This window comes from Ochotona curzoniae, unplaced genomic scaffold, assembly GCF_017591425.1.
Source record: "Ochotona curzoniae isolate NIBS_2020 unplaced genomic scaffold, NIBS_Ocur_1.0 contig_523, whole genome shotgun sequence".
Taxonomy (NCBI): domain Eukaryota; kingdom Metazoa; phylum Chordata; class Mammalia; order Lagomorpha; family Ochotonidae; genus Ochotona; species Ochotona curzoniae.
In genome coordinates this window covers 8821155-8837550 of record NW_024466459.1, presented here as the reverse complement: position 1 = coordinate 8837550, position 16396 = coordinate 8821155, and the positions used below count along the sequence as shown (strand labels likewise).

The 16396-nt window shown below is 56.3% G+C and overlaps 1 protein-coding gene across 1 annotated transcript; it reads left to right on the top strand.

Moving 5' to 3' along the window:
* The first annotated feature begins 9660 nt into the window (after positions 1-9660).
* On the top strand, positions 9661-13544 carry UBALD2 (UBA like domain containing 2). The gene is made up of 3 exons (XM_040989625.1): positions 9661-9947; positions 10124-10186; positions 12561-13544. Exons 1-3 carry the CDS (start codon positions 9828-9830, stop codon positions 12867-12869), a joined length of 492 nt encoding a protein of 163 aa, XP_040845559.1. The 5' UTR covers positions 9661-9827; the 3' UTR covers positions 12870-13544.
* The last annotated feature ends 2852 nt before the right edge of the window (positions 13545-16396 follow it).

Below are 16396 nucleotides of genomic sequence, written 5' to 3'. Positions count from 1 at the left end.
GCCTTCCAACATAACTGGGCGGCTCAGACCTGGGTAAACAATTCCTGTCCCACAGAAAATGTGGTTCAGGTCCTGAGTTGAAGCAAACAGTGGAAGCTCCATGGGAAGACGGACCCTCTTTAGAAGGCTGCTGATGGGCCCTGAGCAATAGCATAGTGGTGAAATCCTCATCTTGGAGATGCTAGCATCCTGTATGAGTGCTGGTTCATGTCCTGGATGCTCCACTTCCTATCCAGCTCCCTGCTTGTGGCCTGGAAAGCCCAAACCCTTGGACCTGCCGGCGTGGCCTAGCGGCTAAAGTCCTCACCTTGAACGGCCCGGGATCCCATATGGGACCCGGTTCTAATCCCGGTAGCTCCACTTCCCATCCAGCTCCCTGCTTGTGGCCTGGGAAAGCAGTCGAGGACGGCCTAAAGCTTTGGGACCCTGCACCCGTGTGGGATACCCGGAACAAGTTCCTGGATCCTGGCTTTGGATCGGCATAGCATCAGTCGTTGCGCTCACTTGGGGAGTGAATCATTGGACGGAAGATCTTTCCCACTGTCTCTCTTCTCTGTATATCTGACTTTCCAATAAAAATAAATAAATCTTGAAAGAAAGAAAGAAAGAAAGCCCAAACCCTTGCAATTCTGCACCCATGTGGGAGACCCAGAAGAAGCTCCTGGCTTCTGGCTTCGCATCAACTCAGCTCTGGTTGTGGTGGTCATTTAAGGAGTGAATCAGTAGATGGAACATCTTTCTCTGTATCTCTCCTTATCGCCTTAAAACTGATCTGCCTTTCCAATAAAAATAAATAAATATTTTTTGTTAAAGGGTTCTTAATTTTTGTATTATGTTTACATAGCTGAGAAGGATACGTGAGCAGCTGGACCACTGATTAGGGTGGGAAGCATCAAGGAATAGGGCAAAGTAGATGAGACCATTGTTTCCAATTTTCTTTTTCTTCTTCCTGCATGTGGGGGAAGTGGGAGAGAAGGGGAGAAGCCGCACCCAGCATCCTGACCACATCAATACCCAGGGATGGGGAACAGCCACCCAATACCATCCCACCATCCCAGATGTGGAGCATGCTCTGAGGGTTCTGCACAAGCGGTTTCAGTAGTTCTGAAATGCTGTCGATTTCATTGATCCAAGGATGGTAAATCCTTCCAAGTCCATTGGCTGACAGTCCACCTTAGAGTCTCACCACCCAGATACTTGCTGTGGTCACTTGGCTGGGAGAGTTGTCCAATTTGTTCTGCCCTCCATCCTCTGCTATGGTGCTAGATGTCCTCTGCAGGCCCCGATGGACTGCTGTACTGCCTATGTGTATCTGGGCACCATCTTCAGCAACTGAGGATGCCCAGTTCTGACACAGGCACTGCGCGGTCAGACCACAGATCCTGCAATTCTCCCTATAGCTGGAGTTCTGAGTCCAGCGTTCCGTTGGGAAGGGTAGTCTCCAAAGAAACCTCGCCTGCCGTGTCCCCAGAGCTGGCTCCTGTGTGTGCTAGCCAGTGCACAGACCAGCTCAATCCATCCCCCACATCAGCTTACATACTGGTGGCTGCAGTTGCTGGGTCAGTTCTATCTCCAGCCCCATCTCTTACACGTACTAATGGATGCTGGGTCCAGCTCAACCCTGCCCACCACACACTCAGCCTTCATGTACACCAGTGGGAGCTGCAGTCCAGTTGGAGCGACCCTCAATAACCCTTGCCAGACCCGTCCCTACTCCTGGTTCCTGCGCATGCCAGTGTGAGCAGCAGACTGTTCTGGTCTCTCCCACAGCCCTTTTGCCTTTTGTACACACCAAAGAATGCCTCAGGCTGGCTCAGGCCAACTGACCTCACTATCCAGCCCACTTCCAGCCCTGAACCTTGCACTCTGCAGGTGGTTCTGCAGTTTAGTTTGACAGGACTTGCCCCCATTGCCAGCACTTGCTAGCTGATGGCTGTGGCAGAGCCCAACCAGCCTGTACTTGCTCTGACTCATGCATGCACCAGTGGATACAGTTGCTTGGCCCAGCCTGGCTCTCCCCCTAAATCAGTTCACATGCTGATCAATGGGCGTTATAGCCCTGCACAGCCTGTTCTGCCCCGGTCCCAGTTCTCAACACACCAGCAGGAGTGGTGGCCCAACAGAGGAATTCTCGCTGCCGTACCAGGCTCACTCTCCACTCAGGGTCTCATGTGTGCTGGTGGGTGCTGTGGTTCAGTCTGGTATGGCCCACCTCACCTTGGCATTTGCTGGTGGGTACTGCAGCCTGGCCCAGCCCGCCCTGCCCCAATACAGCTCGTGTTACTGTGTGCTGCAGCCTAGCCCAGCTCAGCCAATCCCCAGTCCCAGCCCTAGTGAAGAAGGCCTCCTCTGAGTCCCTTCCGTGGCAGGCCCAGTGTCCTGAGAAAGGGTTGCCAGTACTCAAAAGCCACCGACACACCTAGTAGTTGGAGGTGTGGCTGCTTTATTACAGGCCACCGGGTACGGGACAGAGTGTCCGGGCCGCCCTGCTGCTTTTCGGAAATACCATTAACTGCTCTGGGAGTGGTGTGGCCTTTGTCCCTGCCGAGGCACGTGACACTTTGTGAAAAATCAGGAATCATCCAACCTGAGCACATCACTTGGGAGTTGGCCATGATATTCCTGCTGCTTCTAACGACAAAGTCGAGCTTCTGGAGCTTGTAGGGAGGACTAAGTGTCAAGCACACTGCACCCAGGCCACCTGAGCTCCGATCCCAGCTGCAGTCTGAGTTAGCTCACAATCTTCCATCTGTTGATACAATAGCCAGGGCTGAGTGAGCTGGGCTGACAGGAGCCAACTCTACTGTGTCTCCCAACAGGTGACAAGGACCCAAGTTGTCTTCTGTTGCTTCCCCTGGTGCATCAGCAGGAAGCTGGATGGGAAGCAGAGCAGCCGGGACTTAAACTGCACTCAGGTACCACACGCCTGCATAGCAAGTGGCTGTTTGACTAGCTGAGCCACACGCTGGCCCCAAGGGGGGCTGTATCCACCAAAGAACTGCACAGAGCTGGGTCCCTAGGATGCTCTCAGCAGGCAGTGCTGTTATTCTCATGGACAAGAAGGGGTGCCTGGAACAGCAAACTTCTGCACTAAACTTCCTTGCCCTTGGAGGGAAAGGACTAGGAGAAGAATAACGCTGTCAAGGCAGCCAGGAGAGAAGGAAGAACAGAACTTCCCAGTGAAAACTGGCAGCCGAGGGATCAATGAAATGGTGCAGCAGATTAAGCCACCACCTGTGATGTCGGTAGGACTGAGCCCTGGCTCATGCACTTCCCACCCTGCTCGGCGCTAATGCACTGGGAAGGCAGTGCAGGATGACCCCAATGCTTGGCTACCTGCCAACTGTTGGGAGACCCGAAAGTTCCAGGTCTGCCTTTGGCTTTGCCCAGCTCTGACCATTATAAAGCATTTGGAGAGTGAACCAGGGGATGAAGATATCTCCCTCTCTTTCTCTGTCACTCTGCCTGTCAAGCAATTTAAAAAAAAATTTTTTTTCTATTGATTGGAAAGGCAGATTTACAGAGAGAAGGAGAGACAAAGAGAAAGATCTATCATCTGTTGCTTCACTCCCCAGGTAGCTGCAACAGCCAGAACTGCGTTCTGACCTGAAGCTAGACGCCAAGAGCTTCCACTGGCAGGTGCAGGGTGCTAGGCTTTAGGTGGTACTCTGCTACTTCTCCAGGCCACAGGTAGGGGGCCTGAGGGGAAATGGAACAACCAGGACACGAACTGGGATTTATATGGGATCCTGGCACAGTACAGGACGAAGATTTAGCCCAGCACAACAGCCTAGTGGTGAAATCTTCACCTTGCAAGCACCGGGATCCCATGTGTATGCTGGTTCCTGTTCCCAGACGTCCCACTTCCTATCCAGCTCCCTGCCTGTGGCCTGGGAAAGCAGCAGAGGACACCCCAAAGCCTTGGACCCCTGCACCCGCATGGGATACCCGGAAAAAGCTCCTGGCCTCAGATAGGTTCAGATCAGCCATTGTGGCCACTTGGGGAGTGAACCAGCAGATTTAAGATCTTTCTCTCTGTCTCTCTCTCTGTGTATCTGCCTTTGCTAATAATAATAATAAGAAGAAGAAGAAGAATAAGAAGAAAAAGAAGAAGAAGAAGAAGCCTTTAAAAAAAAAAGTAAATCTTTGATAAGAAAAGAGGATTTGGAGGGAGGAAAGGAAGAGAATGAGCCCTGGAACTATCCCAGGGCCACAGCCCGTCGGCTGGGGGCTGCCTAGCCGGAAGTGGCTCTCTAGCCCTCTCTGAACTTCAACCCCTGGGAATCACTCTTGCTCCTTCTCTTACCGATCTCCTTGTGTGAGTGGAGATGGGAAAGAACAACAACAACAAGAAAAGGCCCCGGATGAGAGGTGCTGCAGAGATGGGGTCACGGGATGTGTACAGCAGCCATCCTGCCTCACCCGAGACAGCTGGGGCCCATTTGTCACCTTCAGGGTGGCTCCGGGAGCCCTAAGGGAGTTGTGTGAATAGTCACGCTGTGTGGCCTGAGGAGAGCCATGTCCCCCAGCAGCTTCTCCTGGGAGATGGGACACAGGGTGGGAACGCAGGGAGGGGCGACTTCTCCCTTTGGGGCTGCTCAGTGACCTGTGGGCAGGATAGCTTTGCTGTAGGCGGGCACCCTGGCAACGCTGGCTCCCATTCATCAGTGGTTTCTCTTTGCTGGGTGCTGGGTTGTGCCGTCGCCCACGGATGCAAGGAGGATTCTGTGGTGGAGTTTTACTTGGTATTCCCTGGCCTGTCTCCATTGCTGTCTCACTCGCCGCACATTATGCCCTCAGATTCAAAATAATAACACCTTCAGTTAATAACACCTTGAACTCAGGCAGCCGCTTTCATCCCAACGGGCTCAGGGCCCTCTACAAACATGACCTCATTCCTCCTGCCAGCACTCCCAGGACCCAGCCACACCCGCCTTCCCAGCCCTGTGGATCCAGCACTTCCACTTGGGTTGCCCGCACCTCAAGGCATAGTACAAGCAGAACTGTTGGTCTTCCTCTTCCCCACTGATCGCCTATGTCTGCTGCTGTGAATAGCTAACAGTCCGTGCGCTTGTGGGGTGAACAGTGGACATGGTGATTACAGACCCTCATCTTCCTTAAGAACTGAATGCAGGGCCTGGTACTGCAGCCTGGTGGCTAAAGTTCTCACCTTGCACACGCAGGGATCCCATATGGACACCAGTTCTAATCCCGGCAGCTCCACTTCCCATCCAGCTCCCTGCTTGTGGCCTGGGAAAGGAACTGAGGACAGCCAAAAGCCTTGGAACCCTGCACCTGCGTGGGAGACCCAGAAGAGGCTCCTGGCTTCAGCCAGGTGCAGCCCTGGCAGTTGTGGCCCCTTGGGGAGTGGATCGACGGACAGAAGATCGTCCTCTCTGTCTCTCCTCCTCTCTGTATATCTGACTTTGCAATAAAAATAAAGTAAAACATACAAACAAACAAAACTGAAACTTCTGAATTCCAAGGCTTGGGACTGGCATTGCAACTCAGTGGGTTAAGCCACCATCTGCAACGCCGGCTGGTTGAGTTCCTTTTGCTCTGTTTCTGATCCAAGTCCTTGCTAATGCACCTGGGAAGGCAGCAGAGGATGACCCAATTGCTTAGGACTCTATTCCCACATGAGAGACCCGGATGAGTGTCTTTGCTCCTGGCTTCAGCCAATGGGGAGTGAACCAGCAAATGGAAGATTTAAAAGAATAACAATAGAAAGTAATGATAAAGCACAATAAAGATGGAGGTGATTCTGGTGGACATTTTCCTACAGCCAGAAACGTCTGTGCTGGGATAGACCCTTCCTCCCTGGAGCCCCCTGGTGCCAGGACTTGCTTGTTTGGGAGCTGCTTGTGGCCCATTGTTCACTTGTGTTCTGCCCCCTGCCTGCAGGCGGGCAGCAGCGGAGTTGGGAGCCCTCCATATCCATGGGTTCCATCAATCATGGCCCCAAACTGCGTCTTCACCTGTGCGGAGCTCGCTCACTGGCGGTCCGTAGAGTAACCATTGACACAGCATTTCCGTTGCTTCAGGTGTAAGGAGGAACCCAGGGGCTCTGTACAGAAAACACTAGATGACAGGGACTGCAGAGTTGGGTGGCCTGGGTGTCCTGGAGCTCCCATGCCCTGAGGCCTCCGGGGTGTGGACCACGGCTCTGGTGCCCGTGTGCAGCGTTGGCAGGAAGGGGAGGGAAGCTGTGCAAGTCTCATTCAGAGAAACCTTCCTGGCAGGTGAAAAGCTGCCTTATCCGCTCCCTCATAAACACGACTAGCTAATCGGGAAGAGCTTGAGGTGGCGCCCGCCCGGGGCTGTTCTTCATCAGTGCATAAACACTGCCTCTAATCTCCTTATTTACACAGACTTCAAGCTTTCCCTGATGGAGAGTTGCATCCACTGCCAACAATGGGGAGAGAATGGTGGACGGCTGGCATCTTGCCAGCCTCCTCTTCCGTGGAATCTCCCCCAGTTAAAACACATCTGCCTGTTGCCCTCCAGGCCAAAACCTTGCTGGGTCATTCATTGCTCCCTGGGCACTGGCCAGATGGAGAGAGGGGTTCCCAGGCCCTTGTATTAGCATCCAACCTGCGCAATCTCAACAAGTTAAAAGGCAACTTAATGGCAATTAAATGCCTCATCCAAGAATAATGATAGAGACAGTGCAAAGACATTTTTCAAATACATATATTTGAAAAATATAATCTATACCTATATATTAATTTCATATAAAGAAGATATAATATACTTACATGTAATATATTATATGTACACATATAATATTCATTTAATATTTTAGAGACACACACATACACAGTCCGCCAATTCTACGGTTTGGTGACTCTGTAGGTACAAAGCATTGATAAGGCACACCGTCAGGGACACAGAGCGAGAACTGCTGCCTCCCTAACCGCTCCTTGCCCCGTCCCACTCTGCACAAACCCCCGGCTCATTTTACATCCTGCTGTCCTGAAAGTGGGAGCTCAGCACACACACACAAACAGGTTTGACTTCATTTTTTAGTCAAGATTTATCTGAAACAATGACAGGACAGGAGTAAGGGAAGACAGAGCTCTCTCTTTTTGGTTCACTCTCTAAATGGTCGTGACAGCCAGAGCTGGCCTGGCTGAAGCCAGGCGCCAGGAGCTTCTTGGGGTTTCCCACATGGGTGCAGAGGACCAAGCACCTGGGCATTCCCCTCTCTTCTCCCACCAAAAAACAAAAAGGGGAAAAAGTTTCTGGGGGATGGTAGGTTAGTTAGAAAAGTGTATGTGTTCCATTTAAGACTTTGGTATAGGACATTTTCCAGCTTAGGAAGCCACAAGTGTTCTCGGCCCATCGTGACACTGGTAAGTTGACTGTAAGTTTTGTGCTTCCAAGTGACTTGGTTTTAAAGAATTTCTTATTAACTTTGAAAGCTTGACTTTGATTTTGATCCTTTAGTCTTTCAATGTGTCAGGTGTACAAGATTGCCCTCCTTTTGAAGCGGTCTGTCTTGTCCCTGACCCTTCCTACTGAGTGGCCATGGACAAGGAAAAGGCCGCACGCTCTCTCTGGCTCCCCTCGGGGTCACAGCCTATGCTTCCTTTGCTCGTGTCCCACACTCCTCCCGCATCCTCTTGACTGCCGCCAATCCTTCCTCGGTTGGTTTATCTCTGCAGACACTGCCTATCCCGACGGTCTATCACTGTCTGCCTTTATAATGACGAGGCTAAATTATGCCCAAAGCTCACCCTGTCAGACATTTCCTAAGATCTGCAGAAAACACCACACAGCAATGCCATTTTAAGAGGTGTATTTTTCCTTCTCGTTTAGAATGTAAGCTCCGTAAGAGCAGGAACAATGTTTTCTGTAGGTTCTATTGTGCCTACTACACTGTAAATGCTTAATAAATATTATTATTACATTTAATTTAATGATACCGTTCCATAGGCTCTGAGGTTCCCTCAACCCCTCCCTGTACCTTCCCCCCGTGTTGGATTACTCCACCTTACTGCAGTATTACAGTTCAAATCCAGTCACGCTCCTTTCATTGCAAGCATGTACCATGCATAGAATCCAGCATGATGATGGGGCAAAAATGGTTTTTTCCATGGCTTTCTCAGGCGTATTTATCAGGAAACTGGATCAAAAGGAGAGCAGCCAGGATTCAAACCCCCAACCCCACTGCGTGCGATGCTGATGTCAAGGGTAGTGCCAACACGGCTGCAGAACAAACTTTTCTTTTCTTTCTTTTTTTTAAAGGTTTATTGATTTTTGTTGGAAAGGCAGATTTACAGAGAGAAGGAGCGACAGAAAGATCCTCTGTCCATTGATTCACTCCCTAAGTGGCCACAAAGACAGGAGTTGAGCCAATCTGATCCGAAGCCAGGAGCCAGGCACCTCTTCTGGGTCTCCCACACCAGTGCAAGTTCTCAAGACTTTGGGTTATCCTCCACTGCCTCCGCCCCAGGCCAAAGCAGGGAGCTGGAAGGGAACTGGAGCAGCGGGGACAGGAACCAGCACCCTTATGGAATCCTGGGCTGTTGCAAGGCAAGGATTTAGCCACTCGATCATCCCACCAGCCCTATAACAAATGGGTTTTAAGATGCTGGGCTTGGGGCCCGGCTTGGCAGCCTAGTAGCTAAGGTCCTCCCCTTGCATGTGCCAGAACCCCATATGGGCACTGTTTCTAACTCTGGCACCCCGCTTCCCATCCAGCTCCCTGCTTGTGGCCTGGGAAAGCAGTGCAGGATGGCCCAAAGCATGGGAGACCTGGAAGAGGCTCCTGGTGCCAGACAGGCTCAGCTCTAGCCGTTGCAGCCCCTTGGGGAGTGAATCAGCGAACAGATCTTCCTCTTTGTCTCTCCTCCTCTCTATATCTGGCTTTCCAACAAAAATAAAATGAACCTAAAAAAAAAAAAAAAAGGCTGGGCTTGGCAGCCAGGCCCGTGTGACAACACCCAGTGTTGTTTATTATTCTTTTTTCATGGTAAACATGGTGGGGGCAGTCCTTGGGGGTTCATGGACCGAAGCTTGCGGGCTGTCCCTGTGACACTTTCTGCACGCACATTCTATTTCAGTTAAAAGGTTTCCAAAAATTAAGTAGGGCTGCTTGAAAGTTATTTAAAAAGAAAATCAAATCCTAAAAATAAAAATTAGAAAAAAAAATGCACCCGGTTTTGGCTGGAGCAGCTGCAAACCTGTTTTCTATTTTGCTCACTCCGTGTTTCGAGATGACCACATCTTCGAGAGGAAATGAGTCAAACCCACTCCGTCTCGCTTTTCCAGCTCAGCGTGTTCCGTGTCAATGAAGTAATGAATGAACTTGGCCGCGAGGCGCCCGCCCTCCCCACACACACGGCAAACTGAGGGGCCTCCCGGCCTATCAGCACGCGCGGCCGCTGTTCAAGTTGAGTTCAAACGGGCCCACGGAGGGCCAATCAGCGCGCGGGGCTCCGCCCCCAAACCCAAACCAAGGCCAATCACGAGCCGTCAGGAGCCAAAACACAGCGACCGTCCAATCCTCGGCCGCCCCCACGGCGCTCCGGTTCCGCCAATGGGCGCGGCCGGGCGAAAAAAGGGAAACAGTGCGTCCCGGGCCGGCCGCGGGGCTCGCCTGGAACGTCCGTCCGGAGCCCGGCGCCGGCGGAGCGGCGCGCCGGCCAATCAGCGGCGGCGGCTCGCGGCCCGAACGTTGGGGCCGCCCGGCCCCGCCCCGCGCTGTTGTTTGTGGTGTCGGCGGGGCCGCGCGAGCCGGACCCACCACAACATTCGGCCGGCGGCGAGCGCGAGCCCAGTCAGGGGCGGCCGGCCGGGGTGGCCGGGCCTCGCGGGGCGCCATGTCGGTGAACATGGAAGAGCTGCGGCACCAGGTCATGATCAACCAGTTCGTGCTGGCCGCGGGTTGCGCGGCCGACCAGGCGAAGCAGCTGCTGCAGGCGGCCCACTGGCAGTTCGAGGTGCGTGAGGGGCGCACGGGGGGCGCCCCGGTGGGCATGGGGGGTCGCCCTTCGCCCCGGGGAGAGGGCTGAGGGCGGCCCGGGGGGCGCGGAGGAGCCGGGGCGGGGGTTGGCCCAGGCGGCCGGCTTCCTCCCCGGCCCCGGGGCGCGCTGACCGCCGCCGTGCTTGTCCGCAGACCGCCCTGAGCACGTTTTTCCAAGAAACCAACATTCCCAACAGTCACCACCACCATCAGATGGTAAGGGTCGGCGCGGAGCCGGGGGTCCCTGGCGGGGCGGGCCGGGGGGCGACCCCGGGGCAGCCTCCCGTCCCACCCCGGGAGGTGGGGCAGGGGCAGCGGGGGGCAGTGCCGGAGCCGGCGGGGGGCGCGGGCCGGGGGGCGCTGTCAGCCGCGGGCGGTGACAGCCATGTTGCCGGGAAGCGTCGCGCCGCGAATGTAAACAAAGAGCCAAAATGTCTTCCAGGAAAGAGCGGCTCCCGGGGGCCGGCGCCGGGCTCGCCCCAAGTTTGCGAGCCGCCCCCGCCTGCCCCTCTCGCGGCTGCTGGGTCTCAGCCTCAAGACCCCGGGGGCACCAACGCTGGCCCCTGGGCGACGGGGGGCGCTGAAGTTGGGGGGCAGTAGGAAGAGGAGACGAGGCCCGGGGGAAGGGGGAAGGGCACTCGGATGAGGACCCCTGAGCTGGGAGACGCCGCCCTCCCCCAGAAGGGCCCAGCCTGGGGCGGGACTTGGGGTGATTGTGTGTCTGTGGGGGGTGGCGGTGGTGGGGTCGCCGCCTGTCCACGACGCTGGGGCTGCAGGGAACGGGAAAGGGATAGGTTCACCCTGGCCAGAGCTGGAGTTAGGCCCGACACGCGAAGGTGCCCCGCTGCCCTGCTGAGCCTCAGGGGCGTGGGGGTGGCCCCCCTTCCCACCCCACCCCTGTCTCTTCCATCAGCCCCCCGGGGTTGCCCCTGTGGCTCTGGGGTGCTATCTTGGCTTTTCCTGCGCTCTCTGCCCTTGGTCAGGTCTCCTCCGGAGCAGAGGTGACACATGGCGCCTGGCTGCCCCGCTTTCACAGTCATGAAGCTGAGCCGGCAGGGTGGGGGTGCTGGGTGCACTCGGCACCCGCAGCTTTCCCCTTGTTTTGGCCGGGGCTGGGTGTGAGGGGAGCTGAAGTGGAAGGTGCTGTGGGGGCTGCAGAGCTGGTATCACTTTGGAAGACCAGGAGGGGGTCATCAGAGACCCCTGCCCCTGAACCTGGCTGTAGGACTCGAGACCTCCGGCTCCTTCCTGCCTGGCGGCCCAGGCCTGCTGCGGGGCCGTGAAGGAAGAGGGACTGCTGTCCCCTCCCGTCCCAGTGCACCTTCCTGGCCAGGCTGAGGGGCCCAGTCCTCCCCTGGGAGGCAGTGGGTTTGCACCATGGCAACCAAATGAAGCCACCTCCAAGGGCCGGGGTTTCTTTAAACAAAATAAAAGGAGAAAGTTAGGCAAGGACACTAGCGACCTTAAGCCAGTAACACCAGAAGGGTCCCGGGGCATGGTGAGTGAGTGGGTGTCCCCCCAGGTGGCTGAGTTCCCCCAGGGCTGGACTCGGGATGGGGTGGGTGGTGCAGGTGGTCAAGGCCCCTGCTCTTCCCACAGCAGAGGGAAGCTGTCCAGAGCCTGCAGCCTGCAGCCTGCGGTGCAGAGCTAGGTAGCTGCGGCCGGGTGAACTGGGGAAGTGGGTCACGATGCTGTGATGCAATTGGCCCCCGCCCCCCACCCCCATTCATTGTTTCCTGCTGCCAAGAAGTCAGCCCTGTGTGTGGAGGGTGTGTGTACAGGGACTACTGAAGGGAGGAGGGAAACTTCCGGGTGGGGCTGGCCCCACACCAAGGCCTTTGTCCCCTGGGAGGACAGTGGTCCGATCCCTGGGTGCTGAGCTGCCCCCTCCAGGTGTCCCCCCAGTGTCTGGAGTGTGTTTGGAGTGTGTGACAGTGCTCTACTAGGTGAATTGTTTGGGGGAGGGGACGGTGTTACTAAAATTAGGGGAGATCTACAGGATAACTCCCAGTGGCTTCCTGGGAAAGGCGGCAGCGCATTGAGGCCAAGCAGTTTGTGGGGGGGGGACTTGCGTGGGTGCTGTGCCTTCCCACTAGCTGGGTGCTCCGTTCCCCCCCCCCCCCCCCACTGTGGGCCATGTCAGGAGCCAGCCCTGGGAAGGGGACAGGGTACACTGAGGAACTGGGAGCCAGGGCTGGTGGCTGTGGTGGCAGGGAAGCAGTAGCCCTGGTGCTGGCTCTGGGAAGCCTGGAATCAGGTGCAGTGCGGCCTGGCAGAGGAATGGAACCTGGGGAGCCCTCATGCTTGCCTTGCGCCTGCACAGGTGTACCCTTGGCATCAGTTTCTCGTGGGTAAGGTCAAGGGAATCTTGAAGCCCACCGAGCCCCCCTTTTCCTCCAGAAGGCCCTTGAGTGCCGATGCTGAGGCCCCTGCAGCGCTCCTGGTACTGGCGAGGCAGTTGGATTTGGCTCATGTTTTTGGTTTTTTTGGGTCAGGATGGGGACTGGCCCTAAAGGCCAATTCGACCTGTGGGAGCCCCCTTTCTGGGAAGGGCTCCCCACATCCCCACACCTGTGCTCTCTGCCCACAGATGTGCACGCCCAGCAACACGCCTGCCACACCGCCCAACTTCCCTGACGCGCTGGCCATGTTCTCCAAGCTCCGCGCCTCGGACGGTCTGCAGAACGGCAACAGCCATACCGCCGTGGCCTGCTCCCCGCCTGCCAACTTCAGCCCCTTCTGGGCCTCCTCCCCGCCCAGCCACCAGGCGCCCTGGATCCCGCCCTCCTCCCCCACCGCCTTCCACGGCCTGCACTGCCCACAACCCACGTGGCCCCCTGGCGCCCCTCAGGCGGCCCCCCAGCAGAAAGCCATGGCGGCCATGGACGGCCAGAGATGAGACTGGAGGCCCAGGCGCTGGGCTGGAGCCGGGGGCAGTCCAGGGTTGTGGGGACATGAAGTGCCCGGGGTGGGGGGCACAGGGGAGGGGGGCTGGGTTTCCTGAAGATCGCACTGGAAGATTTTATAAAAAGATTTTTTTTGGGGGGGGGGACAGTAAACTTCTGGGCCACTTGGGTCCTTCAGGAGTTTTTCTTCGGGCAAGCTTTGTTCCTTTTTAATATAGAACTATAATATATATGGATCTATAAATAGAACTAATGTATGCGAGAACAGTGGGGGAAGGGGCCTTTCCTAGCACCAGGGGTGAGGGATCAGTGAACCGCACCTCCCCCACAGCACAGCCACAGCCCCAGGCAACATGTCCAGGGGTCTCCCTGCCTCTGCCTGGCTCCTGGTTGCTGGCAGTGTCCCTCCACGGCTCTGCAGCTCCATCACCGGCCTCCAGCTGGATGTGCATGTGGGGTTTGCAGGACTGAAGAGCCGGCTTGCGTGGAAAGCCAGAGCCTGCGTGACTGCCCCCTCCCCGCATTGTCCCATGCACACCTGCGCTGGGGATGTGGGCACGAAGACCATGCCTATGGGGTTTTTATTCCCAAATCAAAATCTCATCTCGCCAGGGTGGAATGTTAATTTAAAAACTTGTAAAAAAAAAAACAGAGACTTTTGTAACTTCCCCAGTCTGTGGTGCATTTATTTGCCTTGGTATGAAACCCCCCTCCTTCTGGGAAGGGGGAAGCGCTGGGGGGCTGCAGTACTGCCTGGACCACCAGAGTGTTGGTGATGAGGACGTTTATGCCTGAGGATGGGGTCTGGGCTGTCGCCATCCTTTCTGGAGCCATCTCCAAAGCTCTAATGCTAGGTCCCCGGTTTTCAGGGGTCAGATCAGGTTCCCACCTCCCCTTCCCCACAGCCCTGCAGGGTTGGGTGAGCGGGGAGGAGGAGCCACTTGGCCTGGCCGTGGGAGTGGGTGCGGGGCCACATGGCTGGGATTCCTCTGCCTTACACAATCATAGCCTCCTCTGTGGTCTGCAGGGACCTGTGACCCAAGCTGGAGCGGGAGGAGGTCGGGTCCCAGGGCCAAGTGAAACTTGAGAGGGTCCCAGCCCGGCAGCTGCCCCACTCTAATTCTGGGCCTTCTCACATTGCCTGTGGGGCAACCCCTGCATGGGAGGTGGAGGGGCAGGCTTCTTGGCGTGACGTGCCCCGCCCCATGCACTTAGGAGTTGGGTTTGTCCTTTCAGTTTTGTGTCCCCACTCCCGCCCCCGCTGGGAACCTCTGAGACTCCCTGGGGCCTCACCCTTGCTGGTACTACCTGTATCTTCCTGGGCTGGAAGGGGCTGCCCCTAGTGGGTGGCGTGGGCAAGCAGGTGCAGAGATGATGGGGGCTGGTTTGGTGAGTGCCCCTCCTGGCCCTTGTGTGGGTGAGGAGGGCTGGGTGGCCCCTCCTGCTGCTCTGCCCTGCCCTGCCCAGCTGGCAAATTTGGCTTTAGGTGCAGGGAAACTGAGCCTAGCATCTGACATTTCAGGGCCTGGGGTAGGACCCGGGTAAGAGAAACAGGAGCTGGGCTGGAGGAGGGGCTGGCCTTGCCTCTTGGCTTGCTAAAGGAAGGACCCGGGTATGGATACCCACCTGGCCGCCTCTTCCTGGGTTGCCACTGTAGGATCCCACAGCACAGTCAGGAGATCAAGACCGGCACAGGGCTATATCAGGCTAAGCCTCCGCCTGCAAGCACCAGCATCCTGTAAAGGCACCAGTTCACATCCCAGCTGTTCCACTTCCCATCCAGCTCCCCGCTTGTGGCCTAGGACAGCAATAGAGGATGGGCCCAAAGCCTTGGGACCCTGCAGCCATGTGGGAGACCTGGAAGAAGCTCTTAACTTCGGATCGGCCCACCTCCGTCTGGGGAGTGAATCAGCAAATGGAAGATCAGCCTCTCCTCTGTTAACTATACTTTTCAAATAAAAGCAAATGAAGAAATCTTTTTAAAAGTTCCTCCCATCCAAGTACTAACCAGGCCCGACCCTGCTTAGCTTCCGAGATCAGGCGCGTTCAGGGTGGTATGGCCATAGATGACAAACTAAAAAGTTCATTAGGTCTAGGGAGCTGCTCTTTGGCCACATCCTGTCAAAGGGGTGGGCCACACGTGCCCTGTAAGACAGCAAGGGCAGCCCACGCGCTGGGTTCCTGCTCTCCTCCAGGGAGCCCTCAAGGGAGCTCCGGATTCCTGGCTTCAGCCTGGCCCAGCATTTGGTTTATTTTACTGTTTTGTTGTTGTTTATTGGAAAGTCAGATATACAGAGAGGAGGAGAGACGGAAGATCTTCTGTTGATTCACTCCCAAAGCCGCCGCGATGGCCAGAGCTGAGCCGATCCCAAGCCAGGAGCCCAGAGGTGTGGGAGGTCTCCCACATGGGTGCTGGGTCCCAAGGCTTTGGGCGACAAACAGACTGCTTTCCCAGGCCACAAGCAGGGAGCTGGATGGGAAGTAAGGCCGCTGAGACATGAACTGGTGCCCATATGGGATCCCAGTGCGTGCAAGGCAAGGACGTTAGCCACTAGGCTACCATGCCAGGTCCTGGCTCAGCATTTGGTACATGAACCTGCGGATGGCAATTCTGTTTTCCTGGTTGCCTTTCTCAGAAGCCTTGTTTAGCTAAAGAAAAAAACCCCCGCAGAGGCATGGGGTCTTAGCTATCACCAGGGAGAAGGGGAACCCCCACCGCCGCCGGGAGCCTCCCCCACCCCACAGTGCCCCAGCCCCTGCCTCCCACCTACCTACAGCAGGCCAGGGGCTGTTTCCTTCCTGTGTGATTCTGTCGCCCCCTCGCCTCACACCCAAAGCAGCTTCTTGTCCCAGACGTCCCTTTCCCATGTCAAGAGGGGTGCAAACTGGGGGTGGGGAGACCCCCAACTCCTGCCTCCAGCACTTCCCTACTGCTGAGGAGGAAACCAGTGAGGACAAAGCTGAGCTCCCTGCCCCCACAAAAGTGCTGATGACTTCAGGGTTTCCCAGGCCTCAGGAAAGGAGGCTGCTCCCGGGAGAAGCACTAATCTGGCTGAGGCTGAGACACGGGCCATCGGGGAGCATGGAGCCGTTGGCAGTTCGGGGATCTGTTGGGTCACCATGTCTGGCCTGAGGCAGCTCCGCTGGCTTCACTGTCCCCTCCCACAATTTCCAGGTGTGGGGCTGGCATGCAGGTGAGCCAAAGGCGCAGGCAGGGCCTGGACCACCTGCAGGGCTGCGTCATGCACCACCCTCCATCCTGCTCCCTGCCCAGCTATGGCCCAGGGGACCCCTGCTCCCTAGGTCGCCTTGGGCTCCTGCTCTCCACTCCAAGCAAGCACCGGAGTGTGGCCATAGGAGCCTGCTGCAGGCAGCTGCCGGCCTCACCTCCAGGGTCCTGCTGGCACTGGGTCCCAGCCACCCAGGGAGACTGCTCTGTCCGTCTGCCTCACTGCCTGCTGGTGGTGGCCGCCTCCCACCAGATACTCCGCAGGGCCCCTGCTCCTTCTGAAGTATTTAT